At 41.3% G+C, this 26,709-nt stretch overlaps 2 protein-coding genes across 6 annotated transcripts in view; both read left to right on the top strand.

Annotated features, from left to right (window-relative positions):
- Positions 1-17,450, top strand: part of pag1 (phosphoprotein membrane anchor with glycosphingolipid microdomains 1) — a 52,296-nt gene extending 34,846 nt beyond the window's left edge. For 3 of the 4 annotated variants that reach the window (XM_067613003.1, XM_067613005.1, XM_067613004.1), the window contains exons 2-9: positions 477-512; positions 2,404-2,635; positions 4,048-4,105; positions 7,055-7,151; positions 7,982-8,151; positions 8,376-8,807; positions 13,809-13,868; positions 14,168-17,450. In XM_067613003.1, the coding sequence (XP_067469104.1) occupies positions 2,448-2,635; positions 4,048-4,105; positions 7,055-7,151; positions 7,982-8,151; positions 8,376-8,807; positions 13,809-13,868; positions 14,168-14,530 (1,368 nt within the window). In that variant the 5' untranslated portion in view covers positions 477-512; positions 2,404-2,447 and the 3' untranslated portion in view covers positions 14,531-17,450. The remainder of the gene's footprint in view (positions 1-476; positions 513-2,403; positions 2,636-4,047; positions 4,106-7,054; positions 7,152-7,981; positions 8,152-8,375; positions 8,808-13,808; positions 13,869-14,167) is intronic. The other variant, XM_067613006.1, reaches the window with a different exon arrangement.
- A 1,428-nt stretch (positions 17,451-18,878) lies between these two features.
- The window catches only part of znf704 (zinc finger protein 704), a 53,119-nt gene continuing 45,288 nt past the window's right edge, over positions 18,879-26,709 (top strand). Inside the window, exons 1-2 of one of the 2 annotated variants that reach the window (XM_067613009.1) lie at positions 18,879-19,620; positions 25,854-26,038. In XM_067613009.1, the coding sequence (XP_067469110.1) occupies positions 19,360-19,620; positions 25,854-26,038 (446 nt within the window). In that variant the 5' untranslated portion in view covers positions 18,879-19,359. Of the gene's footprint in view, positions 19,621-25,850; positions 26,039-26,709 lie in introns of both variants that reach the window. The other variant, XM_067613008.1, reaches the window with a different exon arrangement.

The raw sequence follows: 26,709 nt of genomic DNA on the forward strand, positions 1-26,709 counted from the left end.
AACACAAGTTCACAGCAGAGATTCAGGGATGTGCTTGTATGCATGTAAGTGTGTGTAGAAGACAGTAGATATCATATGTTCGATGATTTGATTCAGAGATGATGTCACCTGGTTATTATCCTCTCAGTTACATGGGCTGACCAGTCAATAAAGTGGACATTATGTGTGTCCTGCATTGTGTGTGTGTTTGTGTGCTTGTGAACAGAAAGCGTGTGAGGTTGCAGGCAGTCTGTTGTCCAATATGTATTTGATACAGGTATTAAAACACAAACATACTCTCAATTCCCTCGCTACTTTCACACTCACACACTTGCCCAGCCTACGTCCACGCATTCACACACACTTGTAGTCCACACACACACACACACACACACACACACACACACACAACACCACCTTCCAAGGATAATATTCAGCTCAGTGCTTTACTTCCACCAAGCAGTAATCCGCCCCTTTCTTTATCTGCTCTCTTCCAGGCGAGGCCGACCTGACTAATCATCCAAGGTGTCAAGGTAAGGCTGTGTTCAGCCATTTGCACTGATAGCAACATGAGCCCCGGTGTATTTTTCATCCGGAGGAAAAAAACAACTGGCGTTTCAACAAAACAGGAATCCCGCAGAGTCCATTTTGAAGAAGTTAAAATTGGCTTCTGTAGCTCAATCTCATTCGCCACAAAACTTGTTCGTCCTCGCTGCTGAAGAAGATGAGGAGCGCTTCCCCAACTCCCACACTCCCCAGTCGCATTAGCATAGCCGAGCAGAGAGAGACACAATGGAGTTTTTCACCGCTGGCACAAAATATACACACACACAGACACACACACATACATACATACACTTTACTCCAGACAGGAGTAGGGCTCATGCACACGCCAGAAGAAAATAGACGAGGAAAGATAGATTGTCATAGTTTTGTCACCCTTTCCTGATTGCCAGGTCTGCTGCAGCTGTCTTGGCTGATTGAAAGGAGAAGGGCATGCAAGAGGGCAGATAGATAGATTGCCAGAAAGAAAACACCCCCGACTTACTGTGATTTTCACCCCCGTCTGTCACCTGCTCATCTTTTCGTTCCTCTTTTATAAACACCGCAGTGCCAAATGTCCTCACATGCACATGCAGCGTACACACACAGTGTGTAACTAACCCACCACTTCACATTTATTTCGTCTGGAGTTTTTTCGAGGCTCAAGCTCATCCCTGCCACCGCCTTAAAACCCCCACCCCCTCCTGCCGTGACTCAGCCGTAGCACCACGCACACCGCCATAAATCACCCGTGATAACATCAGGGGTTCCATCAATTCAGTGAAACCCAACTTTGGCTGTTAGACAGAGACGTGATGAGGTTGCTTATGCTGTGCGCAGAGGCCCAGACAGCAGTTGTGGAGGCTCTAGTGTGAGGGCCACTGCAGCAGACTGAGGCTGATCGCTGTCTGCACTGCAGTCTGACTCCGCTCTGTGCTGCCACCTGCTGGTTATGATGTTTGGTAACAGGCTGCAGTTGAGCTGCTGGTGAATGGTACACTAATTTAATAAAAATGATATTAAAGGATAACTCTGGTGATATTCTATTTTTTTTTTTTTTTTTTGCTAATATCAAATTGTATGAAAAGACCACAACCAGCAATCAGCGCGATTAAAGCTTATTCCTTTGTGCGGTAGACCTTCATTGTTGTCCCAAAACTATTAAAAACACATCAGTGAGCCACATCCGTCATTACGATGAGTATGGGCGTTGTAGTTTATTTTGAGCCTGTTCCACATACATCATCCTGCTGCTGTAAACACTCACTAGTGCACCAAATCCACAGCTGAAAATAGTCCCCGACAACACAACTGTTTACTCCAATTGTAGTATTTTTTGTTAAAAACTACAGGCCCAATCTGTTTTAGGAAATCATTTTGTCTTTTTAAAAATGAAAATGTATATTTGTTACTGTTTTTATGAAGATTTATGTCTTCATTAAGAACTCAATGTGTTTGGAGCTGAGACATCAATTTGTTCTTCAGTTGGAAATGATAACAACTTACATTACAGTGAATGCATAAAAGTTAGACTTTAGTAAACTTGGGTTTCAGAACCAAGTTTTACAGTATTGAAAATGCAGGTTTCTCAGACGAAGCTCCTGCATCAAAATCAACTCAATCCAGTATGTTATCCTTCAGTAAACTGGGTTTATCCTCAACCAACAATAATCATTTATGGGTCCACTGATAAAGTTGAAACACACAGATTCTGAGGTATTTAATCTCAGTGTTTGGTAATATAATATTGGGTTTTAAAACAAGCTCCATCTGCTAAAAGCTGTTAGTGTCTCCGTAGAAGTAATAGTCTGGTCACAATATAATTTAAATGACAAAATCTTAATGTGTCTCTTTTTTCTTTTTCTTTTTGTTTTTCCCCAGCTGGTACCTGTCCGATGTCCTCTCCTCCCACAGTGTGATGCGTCATGGCTCCGGTGCTGAGTGGAGTGTGGTGGGGGCCGGAGGCAGGTGTCGCCGGGTCAGGGGCGGCAGCTGCTAGTGGGGTGGCGTCGTGGCTGGGCAGTGGGCAGCTGGTTGTGGTCGTCACCCTAAGTGCCCTCACTGCCCTGCTGCTCGTCTCTGTGCTGCTGCTCCTGTGTGCTAGCTGCCAGGGGTGAGCACCATCTCACACACACACACATACATGACCTACATATATGGCAGTACTAGTGTTGTTCTAGCATATAATCACATGTCTATAAGACTTCGGGAACAGCTGATGTGTGTTTTGATGACAGCTTCCTGGTTTCAAGCATTGACATGTCCTCAGGTTAAACTATCTAAATAGAATCTACTATGGAAATGCCGGCTGTTCATTGAAGTGTTGAAAATAGCGCAGATACCTGAGAGGGCATTCTCAGCTACAGTAAATATCAGTGCAGCAACAATGAGGAACAGTGCTGTTGAGTAATAGTAAATTATGCCCTCAGGGTTATGATGACTTTATTACAACAATTGTGAATGAGTATATGTGCTGTCAATGTATGTTTGACCAGCAGAACCAGCCAGCGTATAATGAAGATTTAATGTTATGAAATTGTGAAATACAGCACAGTCTGTGAGTATTTGGACAGTTTTGTTTTGGCTCTGTACTCCAGCACACTGGATTTGTCATAAAACAATGACTATGAGGTTAAAGTGCTGATTTTCTGCTTTAAATTCCAACATCAACATGTGTAGAAGTTATTGTATTGTAAATGTTTTTATGCATATTCCCAAGAGTTAGAAGAGCTAAGAGTCCTGCTTGCCTAATATATAGAGTAGAGAAGAGCTTTAATGTTCCAAAGGAGCGATTTGGCTTACAGACAGTAGTCAATAAATAATACATAACAGACAAAAAAAAGTATACAGGTTAATGCCAACACCACTGTTATCATTGTCATTTGTCAGAAACCAAGGTCACATCCACACCTGCTAACAGTCCATTTCGTTTCAAAAGACAAAAGCTGACAGAATGAAAGACCTTGTAAACCTGGATGGATGTGAACGCTCACAAACGTCCAAAAGGGTGTGGTCACATCACATTCCTGTACAAATGTTCATTCCTTTTTTCATTCACTTCTATTGATGTCCAGCCAGCTCTGGCGGTTTCGCAGATCAGAGTTCACATTTGTTCAACTTTAACCAGGCAGATGTGCTCGGTCGGCCAGTAGAAAAACTGCTGCGCTGTGTTTGGAAATGGAGAAGTTTTTATTCTAGTGTGTTCCCCATCACTTTTAGTACATTCTCAACTCTACCACGCTACGAACTGTAGCGTCACTTACCCGCATCTGAAACACGATATCGTGTCCTTATTCGGAGCTGAGTGCTGGTGAAGGGAAATGTAATGCGACCGCACCTTTAAACCTCAAAGTTCAGCACTTTACACTCATAGTCATGGGTTCTTTTGAAATTCAATGTGCTGGAGCACAAAGAATAACACCCAGGCCTACACCCAGTCCCAGGAGAGAAATAGCTTTATAACAATTTTTAACTATAAGAATATTACCACAATTTACAATATCCCCCTTCCTTTTTCTCTTGTAGGCAGAAGAAAGCAGTCAATGGACACCCAGCAGTGGACCATGAGAACCTCATGAATGGAGTGAGTTGAACTTGAGGTTTTTCTAGAGGAGGGGTGGGATCAATAATTTAATATGAACGCTGGTAAAATATTTATTCATGCATTATCCTTGCTCTTGCTTAAATGAAATCGCCCACACAATGTAGACACACATCCATATGCACACACACACATTCACATACATACAGTCCTCATTAGTCCCGGCGTGGGAGAGTGACGAGTCCGCAATCAGACAGCGTAACTGCTCGTAAATGAGACAGTGGATAGAGATTCCAGATCGGCTGCATGCCTGAATAATACACACAACACACGCACACTCACACAAGCCTCCACCCTGACATCCTATGACACACACACACACACCTTCTGACATTCGCCTCCTAACCCACTTCCATCACTCCGACAGCGAAACATACACAAAACAAAAACCTCCCTCTACACACGGCTGATTGACGGTTTTAAAAATTGCTGGCAGGTGCTGATGGGGAAGTGGTTACTGCTGGTAAGAGAGTACATGTGGGAATTTCCAGTGACTGCTATTCTTACAATTAAATAAAGAAATATACAAATATATAAAGAAGGAAGAAAACAAATTTAGTAAAACAAAAAGACAAAAGAGACAATAGTCTGATAAAAATAATATTCTGTCAGTATTCATAGCCCTTTGCCCTTTCTAGGTTTGTACTTGATGATTGCATAAATATACACTACATCCTCTTGAACATCGTGTCATGCACATTCATAGTAATTACCAACTCCCATAATGCTGATGCTCACATTTAAGTATGACAAATGCCTGGCTTTCGCAGTGACTCCCACTTACTCTCTTATCCTGTCACTCCCTCTGGGGCTTTGTGTGTGTGAGCCTACACGCTTCCATGTGCACATACACATTCCCTCAGATCGTTTTTGATGGATATCTTCGCTGTAACCTCAATGCAGTAGCACAATTGCGGGGTGGTCAAATTGTTTCAGGAGGTGCCCCTTTAAATGACGGACGGACCATGACGCAGCCTGTCAGGTTAAATGGGGGTCTTTGTCTTTGCGGATGAGTAGATCAGCTCTCCTCATTCACCTGCAATCAGTCTGACTGTCTTTACTGCAGCTGTGTCCCAACACTCAGCCTCTTTTCTTTCACTATACAGTATGTGGTGTTTTTAAAAAAATAATTTTAGCCTCAGGGTGCAAATTTATAAACTACATTCATAATTTCATTCAGTGTGTATTCAGACTTATTAAACTACCAGAACTTAGAGGTCTAGACAGAAACAGAACTGAGTGACCCATTTTGGATCCTGATTAAGTTTAGTTTATTATTCATTTATTTGGCTGGGTCAATGCTTATCAATTATATTTCTGAAAATATGCCAAAAGGCACATTTTCATCTGGAGTCCCTGAGTTCATACAAAAGATAAACCATTCTCAGTGCAATAAAATAGCACAATAGCCTATAATACAATACAATAAGACAATACCATACAATAAAACATTCTCAATGCAATCTAAAGTTATGAAAGTATTGGAAGCACTGGCTCTGTATTATTGTTTATCAATCACTCAACCATGAGGACCTTGACCGGGATTCATAAAGCTGGAATATAATGATAAAGGATGGAAGTTGATGCTGAGACTGAGAAAAAGTTTCTCAGTTTTTAGTGCCTTCCTTCCTCAAGCAAATAAAACAACAAAAGAATAACATAAGAAATCATTTGGGTCATAAAATAGTTAAAGATTACATCATCATCACCGATAGTTGTGAGAGTGCATGACCACTAGGTGGAGTTGTGGAGCTTTTAATACACAACCGGACTGCTCACACAGAAGGAAAACAACAAACCTAGAACAACAAAGAGAACCTTGACTTGAACTGGTCAAGACGTTTTCACGTTGTTTTCCTTGGTCTCAGTAGTAAGTGATTAAGTGATATCCTCACCTATGGAAACAACACAGTTAGAACAAAGTGCTCTCTGATAATGCCTTAATGCAGCAGGTGCTCAGCACTTCCTGTCTTCTTCTGTTGATTAGCATACTTTCTTTTCAGTGACAGTTATCTGGGAGTTGAGAGAGTGTTAATTTGAGTGTCAGATCATAGAGTTGATTCGACACTGCATTCTCACAGTTTATTTAGAGCTGCTGAATCTGCCATGTGATGTAACAAATAGAAAAACTGCCTTAAACAAGGAGACGTGGTTTAAAGTCTCAGTGCTCTGCTGAAGTGTCCTTGAATATCACTTTGGGTGTCCATAAAGTATCATCGTCTATGGTTTACATTATTATTCATGGGACACTGCTACATGCCGTTATGTTTAACCTCTTCAGTTGAACCTGATGCTTGACTTGGTTTTCTCCTATTAATGGACCAATGTGACATTAAGAACATAAAATGTGATGTGTCCATTACTGAGTAGAACACTTAATGTCAAAAGAAGGATGTTAGATCAACTCTGCCTGCCATAAACCCAATTACAATCAACTGAGATAAAGAAAATAAACAGCATATCTTCATTAGGCATAAATTAGTTAACAGTTTTGTTTTTTTACACTTGCCGAAATTGTTAGCTATCTTTAGATGTAATTTGTTGGCGGGTAAATATACTCTACATTTAATTAACCATGCATAATACACCAATAATGAGCTTGGTGTAATCAGAAATATGATTTGAAAAGCTTAGAAAAGCAGAGATAAAGGATAGGGAAGCATGAAAATTGTTATCAGTTCTATAAATATGAGAGTTGTTTTCCCCAAAATCTTGAAGATCCTGAAAAATAATATCTCAAATGTTTTGTAATATGTTGCACAGAGGCAGCTGTAAAAGTCATTTATGTTGTGCAAGCTGACAGGTGCAAATTGATTTCTGTTCCCTTTTGGAATTAAACATTTATTGTGTGACTTGTAGACATGATTTTCATGCACTTGAAATTGCTGAGGTGAAGCTGTAGTAATAAACATGATGTCCTTTGTTGTGCAGGTGTCAGAGAGAGAGACGATCAGCCAATCAGCAGAGAGTCCAGCGACTGATGTGGCCGTCAGCACCTCTCACAATGGACCTCTAACCAGCGGTACAAGTAAGCCAAGACAAGGGCTGCAACCACTGATCATTTTCTTTATCAATTAATCTGCCAATTAATTTCTCGATTCATCGTTTTGTCTCTAAAATGTCTGAAAATAGTGAAAATGCTTGTTATAATTTCCCAAAGTCAGTGGTTACATCTTTAAATTTTGTCCGAACAACTGTCCAAAACCTAAAGATTTACCATCATGTATGACAATGAAAAGCATTAAATCATCACATTGGAGGGGCGTTTTTGTTTGAATAATGACTAAAATAGTTAATCAATGATCACAATAATTGCAAATTCATTTACTCTCAATTGACTAATTGATTACTTTAGAAATTCTTGCTGCTCTAGCCAAGACAGTTAGCTTTAGCTTAGCATGTCATGTCTTTGTTGCCCATGTAGTTAACTGTTATAACTTTATGATAATAAATAATAATAATTAATAATTAATCTCTGCTGGCAACATGTAGCATGTTTCTGCTGTCCAATAATTCAGCTACATGATAATAACATTTGCTTAGCAGCTGGTGTTATGATACATATTTGTTGTCTTTCAGCTTTGGTTCATTTTAAGCCTCAGCTGTTGTTTTTTATGACCATATCTACTATAAGTAATGTTCTCAGTCATTTCTACTTGGGTGGATACTAAATGCCAGTAACATAAAACTTTGCAACTGATCTACTTTGCAGTGACATTAAAGGAAAAAATGTGACTCATTACAAAACTACTTTAAAGTCAGTGTTAAAAATACATTTTGTTCTTGTGACACATTGAAAGTCACCGAACAAGAAGTCATTTTTCTCGCCCTGACTCTCCCTTTTGACTGCTCCTACAGTTCTCTCAGACACACAGGACACCAGTCCCCAGCTGTCAGAGGAGATGCTCTCCAGCCAATCAGAGCTCAGGTCCTCCAAGTGTCCTCAGGATCGCGAGCTCCCCAGCATTCCTCCAAACAACGCCCTTATCGGGGACGGACCGCCAGCCTCAGGGGACAGCACCTATGAGGTTAATGCTTAAAGTCACCTCTCAAAGGCAGAATCACGTTTTCACTCAGACTGGGCTTGAATGTGCCTGTTATGGAAGATTAAAGCTTTAATTGGTTGACTGAGCAATTGATTGTTTCCATGAGAAGTTTATTTTGAATCAATGAGTGATGATGAATTGGAAGCATTTTGCTCATCTACTGGCTATCAAAAAAATTCAACATTTTCTTGGTATCCTTTTTCCAGGTGGTGAAAGAGATTGCGGTGGCGTCACGTGATGTCAGTGTCGAAGACTCCCTGTACGAGACGGTCAAGGAGCTCAAAGACCAACCCTCGCAGCTCGGCCTTCCCAACGGTACCGCCCAGCTCAGCCAAGATGAGCCCCCCCATCATCCCCCTGTCCTCCTCAATGGCCACCTCAGCCCCTGCACGCCTGAGCGGGGGCCCCTGTGCGCAGGGGTGGAGTACGCCTCGGTGGACCTGAATAAGAAGAGCCGCCACAGTGCCGACATGGAGGCCAAAAGGCGCTCCGATAATGCTGCCGTTCCATCTCACAAGCCTGTGGAGGAACCAGAGGAGGATTTACCTCCACCGGTACCGGAAAAGGTTCTGGATGAAAACGACAACCAGCCGGTGGTGATGAATGGGCTGGCAGGGGCTGGGCTGCACAATGGAGAGGTGAGGATAGTGTGTGTGTGTGTGTGTGTGTGTGTGTGTGTGAGATCTCACACCTGTAGATAACTGCAGTACGTAAACATTAGCATAATGTGTGTTGATTCATATTTCATTAGAACAGAGAATTTAAAAAGCAACACAGAACAGAAAACATAAAAAAACTGCAAATTTCTCTCATAAGAATTCACATTCAGATTTACAGCCGAGTATCTTCTTTCTTGCCTCTGTTGACCTGAGTTATCCCCATCTTCATGACCCAAGATATCCCCATATGAGGTGGGTCATCTGAGCAGGTCGCTGGACACAAGACAACCCCTATAACATTGTTTTTAAAGAGGCCGTGTAGCTGGTTTTAGTAGAGACGATGGAGAACAAAGAAAAAAGGAGACGTACTATCTCTATCTCTTTATCATCTGCTAAGCTGCCTGCTCAGCGCTGCTTTACGTCTGAGCTTTAAGGAGAGTGACAAACCGAGAGAAGAAATTTGAGAGGTGTAGGAGTGGAAGGCGGAGAGGAGAATGAAAATGGGTGCTGGAGTGGGAAGAGCAGGAGAGAGTAACAGATGAAACAAGGATAGTGACAGAGGGATGATGGGAGATTGACTCAAAAAGCACTGAAAGGACCGGGAGGCATGAGGGGTGAGGGAGAAAGAGAGATGGGTGAGAGACAGTGAGATAGAGACAGGATAAAAGAAACAAAAAAACTGTGGCAAATAAATGAAGCCTTCTGTAGTGGAGAGGAGGGAGGCAAGAAGAAAGCAGGATTGAAGAAAGAGAGGGAAAAGAGACGAGAGGGAAGAAGAGTAAAAAGTGAAATAGAGGAGAGGTGAGGTGAAAGAAGAAATGCGGTTCAGTATCGTAAGCCGAACAGAGCAGAGCTGCCGCCGCTGCTCTCAGCATGCTGTCTTCCACATGCAGAGATTCGTCAGAGATCCAAACACACACACAAACAAACCAACAAGCACATCCATTAACACAGTTATGGAGCATAGTAGAGAATTGCATCAGGCTGTTAGAGACTGACAAGCACATGTACACAAACATCATATTGTCAATCTGCCATAAAGCTGCATGAAGCGGCAACTGTTCATTTCTACACTCCTCTCTCCATTTGCATTCTCCTTCCCTCTTCTTTACCTTCTCCTATTTCAAATGATAATTGTGAGTTTATTACGACTTAGATTTTATTTGGTGTCTTATTTATTGCTGAGATCTGGGAACAGGTCCAGTGGGCAAGAAACTAGATGATTAAGAGGATAGGAAAGCATAAAAAACATATTTCTGCCGCACCAATTACAGTTTCCTCTAATCATTTGCCATTTTCTGTGAATTACATAATTTTACCTCAAAAAATTACTCAAATAGAAGAAGGACAAAAAATCACTCTTTGGTTAAACTGGTCACAGCTTGTAAACAAATGCAACCTGTGACTAGAGGTCACAAGCAAACATTACTTTGCTTTAAGGGATTGGGAACTTGTGCAATAGGTCAAAGTTGAGCCAGGAAGTCACTGCTTCCGGCCAAGAAATTGTCAGCCATATAACCCACAGTAAAACTGCAACTTCTCATCTTTATAATAAACAAACGAGATATAATATGTTAATTAGCAAGCTTTAAAGATGCTGGTACTCATTTTTCTTTTTTAATGTTTAGACAGAGCCAGGCTAGCAGTTTCCCCCTGTTTCCAGTCTTTATGCTAGGCTAAGCTAACCGCCTCTTGGATCCAGCTTCATTTTGAATGGACAGATGATGAGAGCGGTATCAGTCGTCTCATTTTACTCTTGGCAAGAAAGCACGAGGCATCATTTTTTAACTAAAGTTGGTCCATGTCTGTCGAATGTGTGAATGGGCAGCTGTTTGCTAACAAGTTTGCCATTACAGTTTTAAAAGGTGACAATATGTCAATGTTGTGTTTACATCTCGTTGCCCCCAAATGGCCACAAAATCAATTAATGCAGCTTTAACCAGTTGAAATGATGGACAAAACTACAAAAACAAGTTGTAATAAACCAGAAGTATCTTTCAATGTATGCTTTCCCTCAGTTCATCTACTTCTCCTTTCCTTGTTTCTCTGCTGTTGTAGCCAATTAGGTAGTCAATGCTGCTCATTTGGACAGCAGGTGTGGCTACCCTCCTCTGACCCCTGTTACTATGATGAAATCTTGATCTACTTAGCTACAATATATCTCCAAACCACACTGGCATACACACACACACACACACACACACACACACACAAATGTTCTCATTTATATATGATCCCACATGTACACCTTGTTGGCATGTCTAGTCAGCATTAATTCTTTTATTTCTCCCCATCCCCCCATATTACAGAGACTCTAAGACGTGTGTGTTTACATATATTCTGCTACACATAGACTCCCTGGGGCTGATTTAAGGTTAACCCTGAATGTTCCAGACTCCCCGTGGTTTATGCCTGCGTATGACCAGGAGCCGTTGGTGATTTGTCTTGTCAGACAAAGTGTATGTGTTGTGCATGTGTGTGTGTGTATCTGAGCCTAGTGAGCGCCAGCTGGCCACCATCACTGACAGTTAGTCTGGTTTCATGATGGATGAGATGGGCTATAGAAACTCTCTCTCTCTCTGTCTCTGTCTCACACACACACACACACACACACACACACTCATCAGTGCATACTCTGGGGTGCCTGCATGTAAATGTCTGAGAGGAAGCCCCTCAGGTAGCAGCTCAGTAAATGCTTCACACGCGCACACACAGAGTCAGTCTTTATCATATACACATTTTTCCTTACATACACCTGGTTTCTGGTTCAACATTCACCGCAGACACACACTCGCACACACACAAACACACACTCACACAGCACTTGTGTGACCTTTCATTCACAGCTTCTTTGATCCTGTGCAGTTGTAGTTGTACGGTTATTGAACCGTCATAAACAGCAGTAACACTTGTTTGCAGTCATTTGACTGTGTGTTGCCTGTGGGCTTTTCATGTGAGGTGCAGGAAATGAATTTGACCCCGTCAGTGGGCTGTTGGGATATACACGGGGGACATGGTCCAGGTAAACTGCAGTATACAGCGTGTCAGCACTGTTGAGCTTTAGCTTGCCACTAAAGGAAATGACTATTGTTAGATAGAGGCTTTGATTATATGTATAAATGTGTATTAACATATTTTATTGCACTGTATGTTTTTTTATATCTACAGTTTGTTTGGAGCAGGTTATGTACTTGAATGACCACGTGCAAAACAGGGAACACAGATAATCTGAGCTGATGCATTCATACTGATTCATTTGTGCATGTGTCAACATGCATGTCAGCATGACTGACACATTGACACCTGAATTGTCCATCGTCTGAGGCTGCTGTAATCAGCTTACTGTCACACTGCATGTCCTGTATGTCTTTGTGTCTCCTACGTACACACTCACACCATCCCTTAATCCTCTCTCACATTCACACACGCAAACATCTTATTGTAACACCTCAAAATATGAATCTCTCAGATGAAATGTCTCGGTGTGTATCGACACAAAGCAAACCCATGCTGTTATCAGCCTTCATATGAGTTTAATATACATGAAAATAAAGTTTTTACAACTAATTAAAAGTTCATATGCATCTAAGCACACAGGTTAAATACTGTGTTTATTGCTGAATATGTGACTGAGTAAATTAGAGTTCCACTTTAATTTGCGATGATACTTGAGCCAAGAACACGGAGAGCTGCAAATTAGATGAACAAATATTGTGAGACACACTCAGAGGCGCAGTAGCTGGGTCAAGTCACCTGCGTCCATGTTTCATACGAAAGCTCCTCCGGGGCACTCTGCCTAATTGGTCGACTAATTAAAGTGAAATGGAAAAGGCATCTGCTGCATTGCAGAGTGTGTGTCAAATCTATAAAAGTAATCATGTCTCCAAACATGCGTTATTCATAAAGTAATCATATTGATTTACACTCTTTGAGAAAATGCCAGGAAAACATGTATCTTGGTGACGATACTAGGACACAGCAGCTGGGGCGGACGGTTTGATGGATGGATCTCTGTGCATGGTTTTTCATTCAGTACATACGTTTTGTGGCTTGTGTGGAGATATGCCCTTGACAACTACCAAGTGCTCTCAACAAGTGAACAGCTCTTTTTTTTAATGCATCAGCATGAACTCCAACCAAGGACTTAGTAAATCTCAATATATTCCTTGCATCAAGTCACGAAAGAACACAAAAAGCTTCCTCTAAGAGATGCATGTAAAAATTTGACACAATTTGAAAGTATTAAGCCAATGCTGGCGGGGATATTGAGGTTCTTGTTAGACTCCTAAGGTGTTTGGCGCTGCTGTCAGATGAGCTTTGTTGATTAATGGCTCTCCCATCGATCATAAGGCCAAGTGGACAGAAGCTGTGCACAAAAACATCACAGTCTCTGTCACTGCCTATTGACTTTCACTCAATAATTTTCTTAATGAATGGGTGGTTATATACAACATTAGCTTCATATGTATCACAGCAGAAAAAAGCAAATGCAGGGCTTGTTTCTGTCCCACTGGTGGGAATAGTACAGAAGTCCATTTTATTGATCAGTTACCAAGCGTTCTCTTTAGACATTATAAGAGATTTTCCACTGGTGTTTATGTTTTTGAGACTTGTCAGTAGTTTTGCAATGTGTTTTTGTAATGCAGATCAATAAGAACTGCCACCGTATCTTAATTGCATTCCCTCAAAGTCGTTTGGAACAACTCTATTACTACAAGTTTCAGTATTATATATAAAAGAGAAAATTGTTTAAACTCTGTGGGTTGGCACTAAATTTGTAAATTTTAAAATGCCACCAAATTCTTAGAAATAAGAATGTGTGACAGCCGCTCACGTTCCTAACAGCCGCTTACCAGGATAAGTAAGCGCTCACTTTGTAGCCTCTGGAGTATTTTAAACGTCTGACTCTGTGCTCAGTCTTTTCTTTTCATACTCTGTCTGCCATATCTAAATCTATCTTTTTGTTCTTTTCTCCCCCAGTTGCACTCCCCTCTCTCTCCTGCACCAGGGTTCGACAACCACATTTTGTCAGACAATGAGGTAAGTGTGTGTTAAACTCCCTTATTCCCCAAACTGCTATTTCCAGTCCCGAGACAGCAGCACTTTACTCTGTGAATGACAATCCTCCAAGCACCAAAAAGATAAAAAAAAATAAAAAAAAATAAATGTGGAAGCTATGAAAATAGTCATGCAATTTCAGACAATACGCTGTGAGGGAAAAACCAGGCAGGGATCTTTTGGCACAAATGCATCACCTTTTTCGTCTCATGAATTTAATCATGTAAGAATCTAAATAAAGTCAATTCACATCAGCTTTGTGTCTCTTCTGTGTCCTTCAGTCAGCAGTGTACTCTACAGTCAACAAAACAAACTGTGACGATGCTGTAAATGAGGAAGACAAAGAACACGACTACAGCAGCATTGCAGAGATCAAAGGTCTCGTCCCGGCCTCGTCCTCCAGTGACCTCTACGCCACCGTCCGAGATATCTACACCCAGCCCGATGAGCCCCAAGTGGGGGAAGACCCCGTCATGGACAGCACAGATCCTGGCTACGAGACCATTCGCATCCCAAAGACTAGTAGCTTGGATGACGACCACAGGGCCGGGCAGGGGGCGGAGGGGTCAGACCCCACCAAGGCTGAGCCTGACTACGAGAGCGTCGGAGAGATGGGTCTGGGCCGGGAAACGTCGCGTCTCTGAGTTGTTTTTTTTTCCCCTGTTCATCATCATCATCATCATCTTCATCTGTGGCGGTTTGGGAGAAGCCTCCTCTCTGACATATCTTACAGATGTCACTGCTTTGAACTTGCTACCAAGCATGCTTTCGGTGCATGACTTGGGGAAAAACGGCAGAAATGGCTCATGGCAGCATTCATCACCGATGCATGAGTGTCCTCTTTACAGCTTGGGTACGGTTTATCATATCTGAACTTGACTCCTTTTAATTTATCAACCAGGGTGAATGTGATTGGTACTGGTACGCCTATTAGTAAATGAACTGTAGTACCTCAGTCAATGGGCATTAATCATGTGGAAGAGTGCACTTTGGATTACCATTAAACTCCTCTTTTTTTTCCTGTGCTGACAGTGCATATCATTGAAAACACTTGATTGTGAAAAAGATCAAATAAATAAACTATCAAATAAATATCCAATCACAGCACATGCAGCGTTTCAGGGTGTTAGCTGAGGACACTATCAGTGCCTGTGACTTAAAAAAAAAAACCAAGAATTCAGTGCCATATAATCATGAAACACATGCACTTACTGTACATATGGAGGTAACAGTGTTATGCTAGCCCCTCTGCAGCTGCTAGTGACTTTCTAGCTTCCACCAGGTGACTCAGTGTCATGTTTTATTGAGTGTTAGATTTCTAAATTATTCTTTGTCAGGTTGCCAGCACCTCCACTGTGCTAGAAATTCCTGTGAAAGGGTATGGAAAGCAAACTCCAATCTTATCTGTGACCAAATGGTAATAGTAGAGACAAACATGGCATTTGATAGTTTGTGCCATCAAATAGAAATTATGCCTTTTTGACTGCTACATACTATACATGTCCTTTTGCTGAGACTATTAAATGCAAATGTACGGGGGAAAAGATGTTAACAGGGCAGGAGAAAGGAAACTATTGTTCTGCAGAACCAAAATTGAAACTAGCGGTGAGAGAAGGAGGCCTGTCTCGCACAAGCTTGTGGTTTCACAAAACATTCTGAAAGCATTTTTAGATGTTTTACAGTCTATGTCAACATTTGTGTGAAATTCATATTTATTTGAAGATGCATATTGTTGTGTATTTGTGAAATGTTAGAGTATGTCTGTGAGAGAAACGTAAATAGGATTTTATAGAGGTTTCTAGCATTTTTATTGAGATATTAAAATGAAAGTGAGTTTTGAGGTGATGACAGTTGAAAAGGTACGCGCCCCCCTGAGTTTAAAAAAAAACATTCATTATTTAAAAAAAGTGACAAACATGAGATCATATTAACATGTTGTGGTCCTGTTGACTCTGTGAACCACTTTTCATTCTGTCACATTTTGCAAATGCAAAAGACTTGCAAAGTGATAAAACAACACACGAAACTTGTATTATTACTGCACATCTGTACATCAGCTGTATTTTTTTTTTTGGTTGTCATGTTTTTGTTGAGCCTACTCTTGGTACAGTATGCGGTCTGTAGCTGGCATCCCTGATGATTTTAAAGCACAAGGTATAATATTATGGTACTGCATTTATATATAGCTTATCAAAAGCATCATCACAATCAAGTAACATCTCCGCACAATTTGAATAAATAACGCTTTTTAACCTACTAGTAGCACAACACAAAACAAATCCATATCTGTTTGTAGCTTGTACTGACGACATGCCAACCAAGGCTTGTATATAGTTAGAGCACTATTTTAACCAACTGTTACTCGCTGGAAAATTCTACGTAAGCTTTCACTTATTTGTACAATGTCCAGAGTGGTATAATTTTAATATAAGTCTGCTGAGAGCAATGATGTACTGTATGTCAGCCATGTTTTAAAGAAAAAAACTGAAACCCTGTTGTCCAATGGCGTTTTTGCCTTGTATTGTAACTCAAAGTTGTTAAATATCTTTTTGAGTTCTGAGAAGTTGTAACCAATCAAATGTCATAAATATGGTACAATGCGCTGGTACATGCATTTTAAGTGAACAGTGAGTGTGGTACTTTTATTTAAAAATTGAATCACTGTCTGAATACTGTTGTTTGATGTTTCTTTTTCAAATAACAAGGCCAAATGTTTTTTTTTTTTTGCTGTAAATATCTTTCACTTTGCAGAAAAATGCACCCATATCAAAATAATACAGCATCTCCGGCCTTACTTCATGTTTCAATAGACATGCAGGAGCTTGTTGGTCGCTCAGACAAACGCATAGCGAACCCACACTGACTACCTAATATCAAACATTTGAAATGCTGTTACATCTCCCAGCATTGCTACAGTGAAAACGGGTTTTTAAAGCGCTTCCTGCATTTAAATGAAGCCCTCAAAAAAGTATCTCTTTTTTTCCCAAAAATAGTTAATTATCATCATTATTTACACTGCCAAAAAACACATGGCCCGTTGAGTACATTTTTCCTGCCAAATGATGTGGTTGTGTATCAGGGTGGTGCCATCATTTAGATATAATGGTGTTCACAGAATGCTATAAATGACCTCTAAGGAAATGATCTGTCAAAGAGGGATGTTTTAGTGCCAAATCTAGTCAGGGCAACACACACAGATGCTGTTAATAGATACTTAAAAAAATCACTTATTCTCTCTAGCTGTCCATCTTGGTCATATAAACACACACACACACACATACACATATTTATATATTCCCCTTCAGGGAATTGGGGGTGTGGTAGAGGTTTGGAGATGGACCCTCGCCTGCCTCTCCTTCAGCTCCACTACTCCCGTAATGACACCATTTGTTCCCCCTTACAACCAGCAGACAACTCTATGGTGACACCCGCCCTTGATCACAGGGCAAAGCCTGTTTTGGCAGTTATGACCACATCTGTCACTCCACTTTGTCCGGTTTCCATTCTCTGCATGTAAATATTTTATGACATGAATTGTTCTATTAAAAATATATATATAATAAAATGTGTCATTGTGTCTTTTTATCCACTGGGACGCTGTCATGTAGAAAGATGGTAGGCTGCCTATGATTTTCTAAAAACATTACGTTTGACATTAATTAGGCCATTTGTTACTGTGATAACATTCTCTCTTGGTGATAATCACGATGAATGAAATAGCCTCCTGGTGAAATTGATTTATCAAAGCACTGTAGACTTTCTAATCAAAAGGTACACGTTTATTAGATATCATTTTTTTCTCCGAGAGCAGCAACTTGAGTCACATGAGGTCACACCTAAGGTTTCCTATTTTGTACAGGATGTAGCATTAAGAGTGTGAGCCGCCTGTTGAGTGCCGCTTATGTGTAATATTGTACTGTAACCACTGTGAGAAGAACAATGTGACTGATTGAGCATTGTTTTTTTATCTTGAGTTATTACACAGATAATTTTATAGCATTGGTTGTTTAAACTATCAGATATGACTGGCTAAAATTTGGTCGGCTCTTACCTCAGCAGATGCATGATGTGCATGTGCAGGGTTGATGTTTATAGAACAACTGGCACATAAAGTGAAGAAAACCCCTTAAGAAACAAAGAACCTGTTGTGTTTACATTCACAAAAACAGAGAAGTGAAGGCCATTTTAGAACCAGAGCATAGTAGTCTACTGATTGTTTAGAACAGTGGTTTTAAAAACTTTTTCTCATCAAGAACCCTTAAACTGAGACAAATTAAACCACAGACCCCCATTTGATAAGATCTTGTCTCAGGGTCCCCCATCTGAGACATTTTTTAGATGTTTTATAAAAGAAAGTGTATGAAACCCCTGACCAAAATTATCATGCATTCTGTCATTGTGATACTAAGGGATGAAATTATAGTGAAAATAAATGATTCCCCATTTTTGCTGGGGATCCCCTGGAACCCCCTCAAGGATAATTTTAGAACCACTAAAGAAGAAGTTCCATCATTGCACCTGAAAAGTAGGCTACATGTCTGTACAACTAGGTTATAGCATAAAGCCTGTCTGTCTGGTCGAAGTTTCCCTTCCACAGCCCAAATTCCCCGTTTTCCCTTTCTTTCCTTTTTGCAAAACCCCCTCCCTTCTCGTTTCCTCTCCATCCTTGCGTCATTGTTTTGAATGGAGCATCCTCCCGGCTTGCATTACCTTCTGTCGGAGGAGAAGGGGGAGCGGTGGGGGCTTGTGGAGGCGTGTGCTGCGCCGACCAATAGGAGCCCGCCTCGGCCGCCGGACCGCACATGTTTACAGGCAGCATTCCGCCGGTAGAGGCTCTACTCGGCTGGGTCAGAGCACGGAGTGGATCTCACAGGAGCCGGATCTGGAGTCACCTAACGGTCGTATTTTCAAACGTTTCCAACATCTGTGAAGGTAAGACGATGAATGAAGCCGAGCGAAGTGAAATAATTCGACGTATTTGCCTCCATTCTTCGATGTCAAAGTTGTTTTCTAAAGAATGAGCCGTCATTTTGTTAAATCGTGTACAAATGTCATTGCGGTTCCCGAAAGTGGCGGTTAGCCCGTGTTTTCCCGCCGCCTCCACAGCTCACACAGGGAGCAGTGGGGAAAACAAACAGGTCGAACGGAGGAAGATTGGTAGCCGGTTGGATGTGGAGGTTGTTTGGCGGCGAATGAATTGTATTGACGTTGCAGGCTTTTGTCGGGCGCTGTTTTAAAGTTCTCCTACATTATTTTGGTGCTTTCGAGTACGGTGCATTTAGGACACTATTTAGAGTTTTCGCCTTCCGAGCATGTTGCCGCTTTCTAACATTTTGTCAGGGCTGTTGGAGCGCGTAGTCTACCCGCTGCGGTTTTGTGTTTTTCTCGACGTTGTTTACCGGCTATATTTCGACGTTTAATGATTTAAATTCACCGGTTTGCCGGCTCTGAATCCAGTGAGACACTTTTAGACATGCATACGAGGCGTTTAGTGAAGCGGTCGATCCTCGGCAGCCGTGTTTATGCGCCGAGTCCGACGGGGGACGGTGCCCCGGTGACAGGAGTGGTCCAGGCTGTCAAGCAGGAAAACAGAGACGTCTCGGCCGCAGGAGCCCGGCGCAGCGTCTACACCGTGCTCATGCAAGACGGGAGCCTCAAGGAGTTCTCCGAAGAGGAGATAGCCGCGGGGTTCAACCACACTGCAGCCAAAGGACCACTCAAGTCCAGCTTGAAGGTGTGTGTGTGTGCGTGCGAGCAAAGCGCCCCGGCCGGCAGGCAGCGCTTCACTGTTTTTGTTGTGCGGTGTTTTGCAGCGTTTAACCGCTTCCTTCACAGAGCGGATTTAACGGTGCAACCGCTGGCGCTGCCGTTACCACCGATGGCAGATTTAACCAGCTGGGACAAAACCAATATAATTCAGAATAGACGTAACGTAAATTTGATTGCATATTGCATCAAATAACGGGTTGTCATGACATTTGGCGACATCAGAAAATATGGGACAAAGGGCTCGATAGGGCCTGCGCAATGTTTATATGGGCTAGTGGGTGGGTAAACCGAGGCAAATAAACACACTGACTGCAGCGTTTTGGACTGATGTACAGAGCTGGTTTTTGCACATAGGCTAATGATATATATATAGCACATTTATTACCTATGGGCTTTTTTGCATTCTTCCTTTAGGTGCACATTTGCAGTGAGAGAATCAATTATATTTCGGGTATTTCAATAGAAAAAAATAGGCAACAGCAAATGGTTTTATATGAATTCATTCTGCACAGTAAGGCTATTATTGTTTAACAAATGTTTAAAAAAAGACAGTGAGGGTTTCCTGTAGAGTTAGAGGCACAATATGAAGTTTCCATGATGTCCAAATTTGTAGTTATGATGTGGGCCTAATTAGAGATGACCTAATTGCCTCCATATCCAGTTTGTATGCTTAGGTGTCACATGACCTCAGCCAAAGATTGTGTGAGGACGAGAAGCCAATTCAGCTCTTGGATGAAAATACTTTCTAGCATAGGGGAAGTGTGTGCGTGTGTCTCTCTGTGTGTGTATGTGTGTGTCAGTGTGTGTTTGTGTTTGTGAGTGTGTGTTCTGTCTTTTTTTTTATAGTGAGGGAGTGACTGAGGAATGCATGTGACTGAACAATGGCTTGTTTACCGCCTGAGCTAGATTTATTTTGATTGGTGTGGTTTATGTGTGTGGTTTTTTTTTTTGATATATTATAGATGAAGTAACTTGCTGTATAGTCTGTAATCTCAAGTGTTGTTTTCCGTGACTGAAACGGAAATGTTCGGCCACTGTTGGTAACCGCACATGCCGGACTGTTCATGTTTCCTTTTTGCAAGTGTGAGATATGGAGAGGGTTTAAATTTACAGAAACAGCCACAACACTGAAATTGCACTCCACTGTGTGAAATGTTTGTACATTTTAAACTGCAGTTTTCAACTTAATTTAACTATCATTTAAAACTTTACACTGTAGAATGCAACAGCTTTTTATGGAAGATTGGTAGAGCTGGGTTCTCTTATTTTGAGTGTGCACATTTGTGTATGCAGTGCTGCATTCACAAAAGCTGTTGCACAACACCTATACAGTCCCCAGTGCAGGCTGGAGGAGTGCAGCTGAGGCTGAGAGTGTAGTCCTGTCAGCACAATGGTCAAGTCTCTTTCAGCACGACTCAATGCTCACAGAGGTCGAAAACAAGCCATAAAATGAGGAGGAGGGGTCTGCTGTGTCTGTGTGTCTATGTGTGTGTGGATTGACATGTGCATCTGTATTGCTGTTTGTGTGATATCACTATTTTTAAATTTCGGAATGGGGGTTGTTTGTGAGGGCATGCCGCCCCGTTTGTGCAGCAGCTGTACAGCCAACAAAGCGGGCACCCCCAGGTTGGCAACGGGTGGCATGCTCCAAAGAATCTGGATGTTTGGCATTGTGCCTGGTATGGCAAACGAATGCCTCCCTTTCTGCGGGGGGTGGGGGTGGGGGGGGGGGGACAGGGTGCCACTTGTTGACTTGTTGGTTTGTGTAAGTGTGTGTTGTGTGAGCAACGTTACACAGATTTCCCGCGGCTAACAAAGAGGCGTTACTTGTTTTTGTTTTGCTGGCGTTTTTGTCGTTCAGTCTGTTGTTGTTTATGTTGATCGTACGCCGACGTGGGAGTCAATGAAGCAAGCTTGTTGACAGGAGCTGAGTGACTCTTTGTTCTGAAGCGGTGATCCCCGGCAGGCCGGCGTCGGCTGTCCTTATTGGTTGGCTGAGCAGCATCAGCATGAAGCACAGTTACCACAGGGTCAGGTCTGGATGCTGTCGCCCTTGTGATGATGTATGAGTAATATTTAGGGGGCAGGGTGTGTATGTTTATGTATGCTATGAACACAGAAACATAAGTTCAGCACGCACACAATTTTAATCCCTTTTGCATCATCTTGTGCTCATGTGTGTCCTCCAGAATTATTTCTGTCTCTCATTGGCAAAAGGACTCTGGAATATAGGCACATAATATAATTCTGCATGCAAAATAACTGTCTCTGTTTAACCAGAAACAGACTAGGTCATATGTTGTAATACATAATCTAAACTTGGGCTTCATCGATTAATCATTAACATCCCTAATCCTGATCATATTCACTGGATCCTTTAATACAAATGCTTCCTAGCAACAAAGAACCACGTGAGCTAAAAAGACACAGTCGGTTGGGATTTTATGACTTTTGGTCCATGGGATTCAATTTATGGCGCATGACAGTTTGCTTTATTATGACCTTTGACCTATAAAGGTACACAGATCTTAATGTTTATGAGTTTTTTTGTGTTTGTAAGTAGGAGAGAGAAGGAGTAAGAGATAAAAGGTCTAGGGTAGGGGGGGGTGGAGGGGTACGAGGGACACTCTGGATATTTGTTCTGTTCATGCGTGTGCACACACACACAGATACACACCAGCTTTGACACATGCAGCTCCCATTTCACAACCGATTTGGCATGCTTCACAATTTCCTGACTCCGTGAAATGCCATCATTCATAAGCCTGGTGAAAGGAAGGAATTGCCATTGGTTTTATCCAAGGAGTACACTCGTCATACACACAACACCTAATCTTCTCCAAGCCTGTGTAATCCATCTTGTTGTTTTACCCAAGTCTGTGTTTTTACAGAGCGGTTTGCGCACCACTGAGTGTTCATGCAACCAGTCTCTATCATGAGCGATACTCGATACTCTTTTCTTGTGTTTTTTTTTTTTTTTTAACTCATTAATCTAAGTGAATTGTTCTCTTGGTGTTTGTGTGCGTGCGTGTGAGTGAGTGATTGACTAGGGTGCCATCGCCATTTCCACAGTGAAGGCTAATCGTGTTACAGTGCTTTCAGATAATGATCTAGATCAACTGGTCAAGCCTCATCGCCCATGTTTTTCCTTAGTCATTAACCCAAATTTTTTGAAATTTTTGAACCAAATTTATTTCACAAAAAATAGTATGGTAATACACAATACGTTCATACACTGTTAAAAACATGAAATAAACATCAAAAGTGCAACTAGGGCCAGAAACCCAATGAATTAAAAAGGCAGACATATCTTTAATTACAGGTATATATGCTTTTTAAACAAGTTAAATGGTGATGCTCATCAAGTTTCAGGAATCTAAATTATACGGTATAGGAAAACAAACAAACAAAAAAAAAACCATAAAGCTGAGCTGTTGGTGATAGAAGTTGTTGTAGCATGTATGACATTGTCTAGTGGTGCTGCGCGACCCGACCACCCGCCCGTCTTGAGAGCCAATCCGCACCGCCCGCACTGCAAAAATATGCATCAATCAACCACCCAAACCTGTTCCGACCCGCAAACCTCCACCTGCACAGAAAATATGTTATGAATATGAGCGCTTAGGTGGATGTACAAGGCAAAAATTCAGATATAAAACAATTAACACCAGTACCACAGCGGAGAAACAGTTCAATAAATGTCGGGAACAAACTTGCTGAAGGCCAGCAAAGAAAAGTTTCATTCACCTCAAACATAACAAGACGCAAATATCTCATATTTTGGCTAAAGTTTCGGCAAATTTATAAACTTTGAATCACTGCTTTTGCAGTCTTCACTTCCTGCAGAGTCCACGAGCGGAAATATGGACAGCGCCACTCTGCCATTTTAATCCACATTGTGGTCGGAGGGGGGATTACATGCTGTCTTCAAATGCTCCTCGTGAACTCCATGTGTACTCCAGGCTTACTCGTAGGCTGTATTTTTGACAATCCTACCTTTGGGATTTCTAAATACCCTGATATACGGTAATACCGTGATACCGCCCAAGCCTATTGAACAGCATTGTACTATGAAGAATATTCAGTAGCACTTGAACCCTTCATCATAAGGCGTTAGTTGTGGTAATAGTTTGAGTTTTTTCCCTCAACTTTTTTTTTTTTTACCCACACACCTACGACCCACTTAAAACGGCCCACAAGTTGTAAACCACCGATCTAGATCACACATACTCTGGCCTGCATGTCATACTCCTCAACGCTCTGTTGGCATGAGCAGCGAAGTGTGTCACTTCGGTTATGATCTGGCTTTTTCCTCGGTGTGTTTCTAAGAGCTTGATGGCTTTAGTTACCTTACCTACAAAGATGTACGTGTGTGTTGGTGTGTGCGTAGGTGCATGCAGGTATTCATGTGCAGATGCATGCTATTTGTGCTGTTGTGTAAGAGAAGAGATGATGTTGGGCTGCTTTTTTTTTCTCCATTGCTACAGGTAGGCGTTTTCTGAGCATTGTTATAGCAGAAATGCTTTTCTTTAGTGATCGCCTGTGTGTCAATGAGTAGTTGATGATAAATGTGTGTGGTACAGGAATATGTCTTGTATCTTGTTTTGTACAGACTTACTGTATGGAGTATGTGTATGTTTTTATATATGTGTGCTATTGCATGTGGTTTTCAGTGTGTGTGTGTGTGTGTGGATGGGCTGTCTTGAGAGCAGTTTACATTAAAGGGCTGAAACACTCAAACAAAGAGACCCATCAGCTCTGGTTCCCCCAATTAAACAACTTTACTTGGAACTTTTTTCCATTTTATTGTTGCTGTCATAAACACAGTGTCAAAAACATAATTTCTGAAGACTCCATCAAGTCCTGGAGCTTATATTCAAACACCAATGATTCATTTTGATTGATGTGTTGCAACAACAGTTACAATTCTCAATCATAGTGTAGCAATTGTAATGTCTGAGTTGATAAGTTTATGAACCGTGAACAAGCAGGAAGTTGTTTTCAAATCTACATTTTTGTAATACAGTTAACGCTGTGTTGTTAAATGTAAAGCAGCCATTTTACAATTCTGTGTTCATGATTAATTATTAGGTTGGGTGTTTGGCTGGAAACATTGGCTATTGGCGGGAGGCTGACTCAATGGCCAATGGAAAATCACCAACATCACATAGATAACTACTAAAAGCACAATTGGTGTATAGTTGCAGTGGAACCAGCTAAACATATTCCCTGACAGCCTGTGCTGGAATAATAAGCTATACGCAACAACTTACTTGCACTGAAACTTTTCAAGTAACAACATCTCAAGTGGCAACATGCACCATGTACATCTAGGAGTGAACGTTTTTTCTGCTAGCAACGATCTTGTGGCAGGTAACATCTGAGCCTTTTGGCAAAAAGGTGTTCTGAATAATGTGATGAGGTCAACAGAAAATTTTAGGTTCCTAAATGTTTATGATCTTCAAAAATTGTAGATGTCAGAATTTTCCTTTCAGAAATACACTAAAAATCCTGAGCAATGGGTTTATAATTTACTCAAAGTAGTGCGCAGATGATTTAACCAATAAGGTTTAATCATGTCCTAAGTAAAACTGTGTCAAACAGTTTGGAGAGTATTTGAACTTATGCATTTTTAACAAATTCTTAAGAGCCAGCATCAAGAAAACTTGTTGCATCTATTTTTGTTCGTTACAAGGCAGTTTAATTGGAACTGAAAGACCTCATATCACCAAAATATCTTCATGAACTAAGAAAAACAGCCTTGTTTTGTAACTTACCACTGTGCATTTTTGAGTTCACAATGTGTTTTGGAAAAGCTTTTTTAAGCCCAAGAGGTTGGAAAACGTTCTTAAGCCATATTGGTCCATGTACTCCTTCATTTAAAATGTAAACATGAAAATATTCAATTTAAGTAACAAGCTTTCGATAGCCAAATCAAGAGCCCAGACACCAGACTTTTCTATCTGTTGCTGTGTTGAAAAACTATATATATGTTGTCATTATTTCCATGTATGCACTTATGTAATGTAATGGAAATGGACAGTATTTCTTACTATGAGTCTTTTTATGTGCAGCAGAAATTAAATCCTTTACGAAAGAGTTTTGTTTCAGTTCTCTGCATAATTTTGTATCAACGTTCATGGTCCATTCCTACATCCGCTTTGTTAACTTATTCCTCTATGCCTCCCTCTTCAGCAGAGCTCCAGTAATGGAGCTCCAGAAGGCCAGAAGATAGAAGGCGGCTCCCTCAGCCCGGAGGCAGTGGAGGAGCAGCGGGTGGTGGATGGCAAGCGTTCTGGCCGGGACCCCGACACCCGATCAGTGTCCCTGCTAGAGCAGAAACGGAAGGTGGTCTCCTCCAGCATTGATGTCCCACACGCCAGGTTAGACTTTGTGTGCATGCCTGTGTGTGTCATTGACAGTGAGAGTCTGATTTCCATCCTAGAGGGAGTTTGGCTTGGGTTCATACATGAAAAGTTCATTGAAGGTTTATGACATAGATATGTCATCTCATAAATAGGACAGAGTTTATATGGGCTGACATCCCATTTTTTTCATGTAATCCTTGAAGCCATATTGGCTACCCAATGTAACTTGACAGGAGTCCACTTTTATTCCATTACATATGTATAATTTATCATATGCCATCATACATGTTAGACTGCACATCAGATCTGTCTGTTTGTTGAAATGAATGTATACTTGATATGATGCCAAAATTTTGTTTGTCCAATATTGTAACCGTCCTAAATATTGAAGGGTTCTGTGCAAAATGTAAGTTTTGGAAGAACCCCATGTTTTTTCCTGAACTTGCTGAAGCAATTATGGTTATGGTTATTTAAATGACATGCCTCTGGTTGTTCCCAAATTGTAGAAGTAGTGCAACTTGGACTCAAGGACTTGAGTGTTTACTAACAGTAAATCTCATCCGTTACCCTCTTGCATGTATATTCCACTCCATAGCTATGACACTATGGATTTAGACATGCTGTAGCCTTTTAGCCAAGACAGACATAAAAACAAACATGCTTGAAATTTGTGTGGGAGAACAGCT

Source organism: Thunnus thynnus, chromosome 15, assembly GCF_963924715.1.
Source record: "Thunnus thynnus chromosome 15, fThuThy2.1, whole genome shotgun sequence".
In the NCBI taxonomy this organism is placed as follows: domain Eukaryota; kingdom Metazoa; phylum Chordata; class Actinopteri; order Scombriformes; family Scombridae; genus Thunnus; species Thunnus thynnus.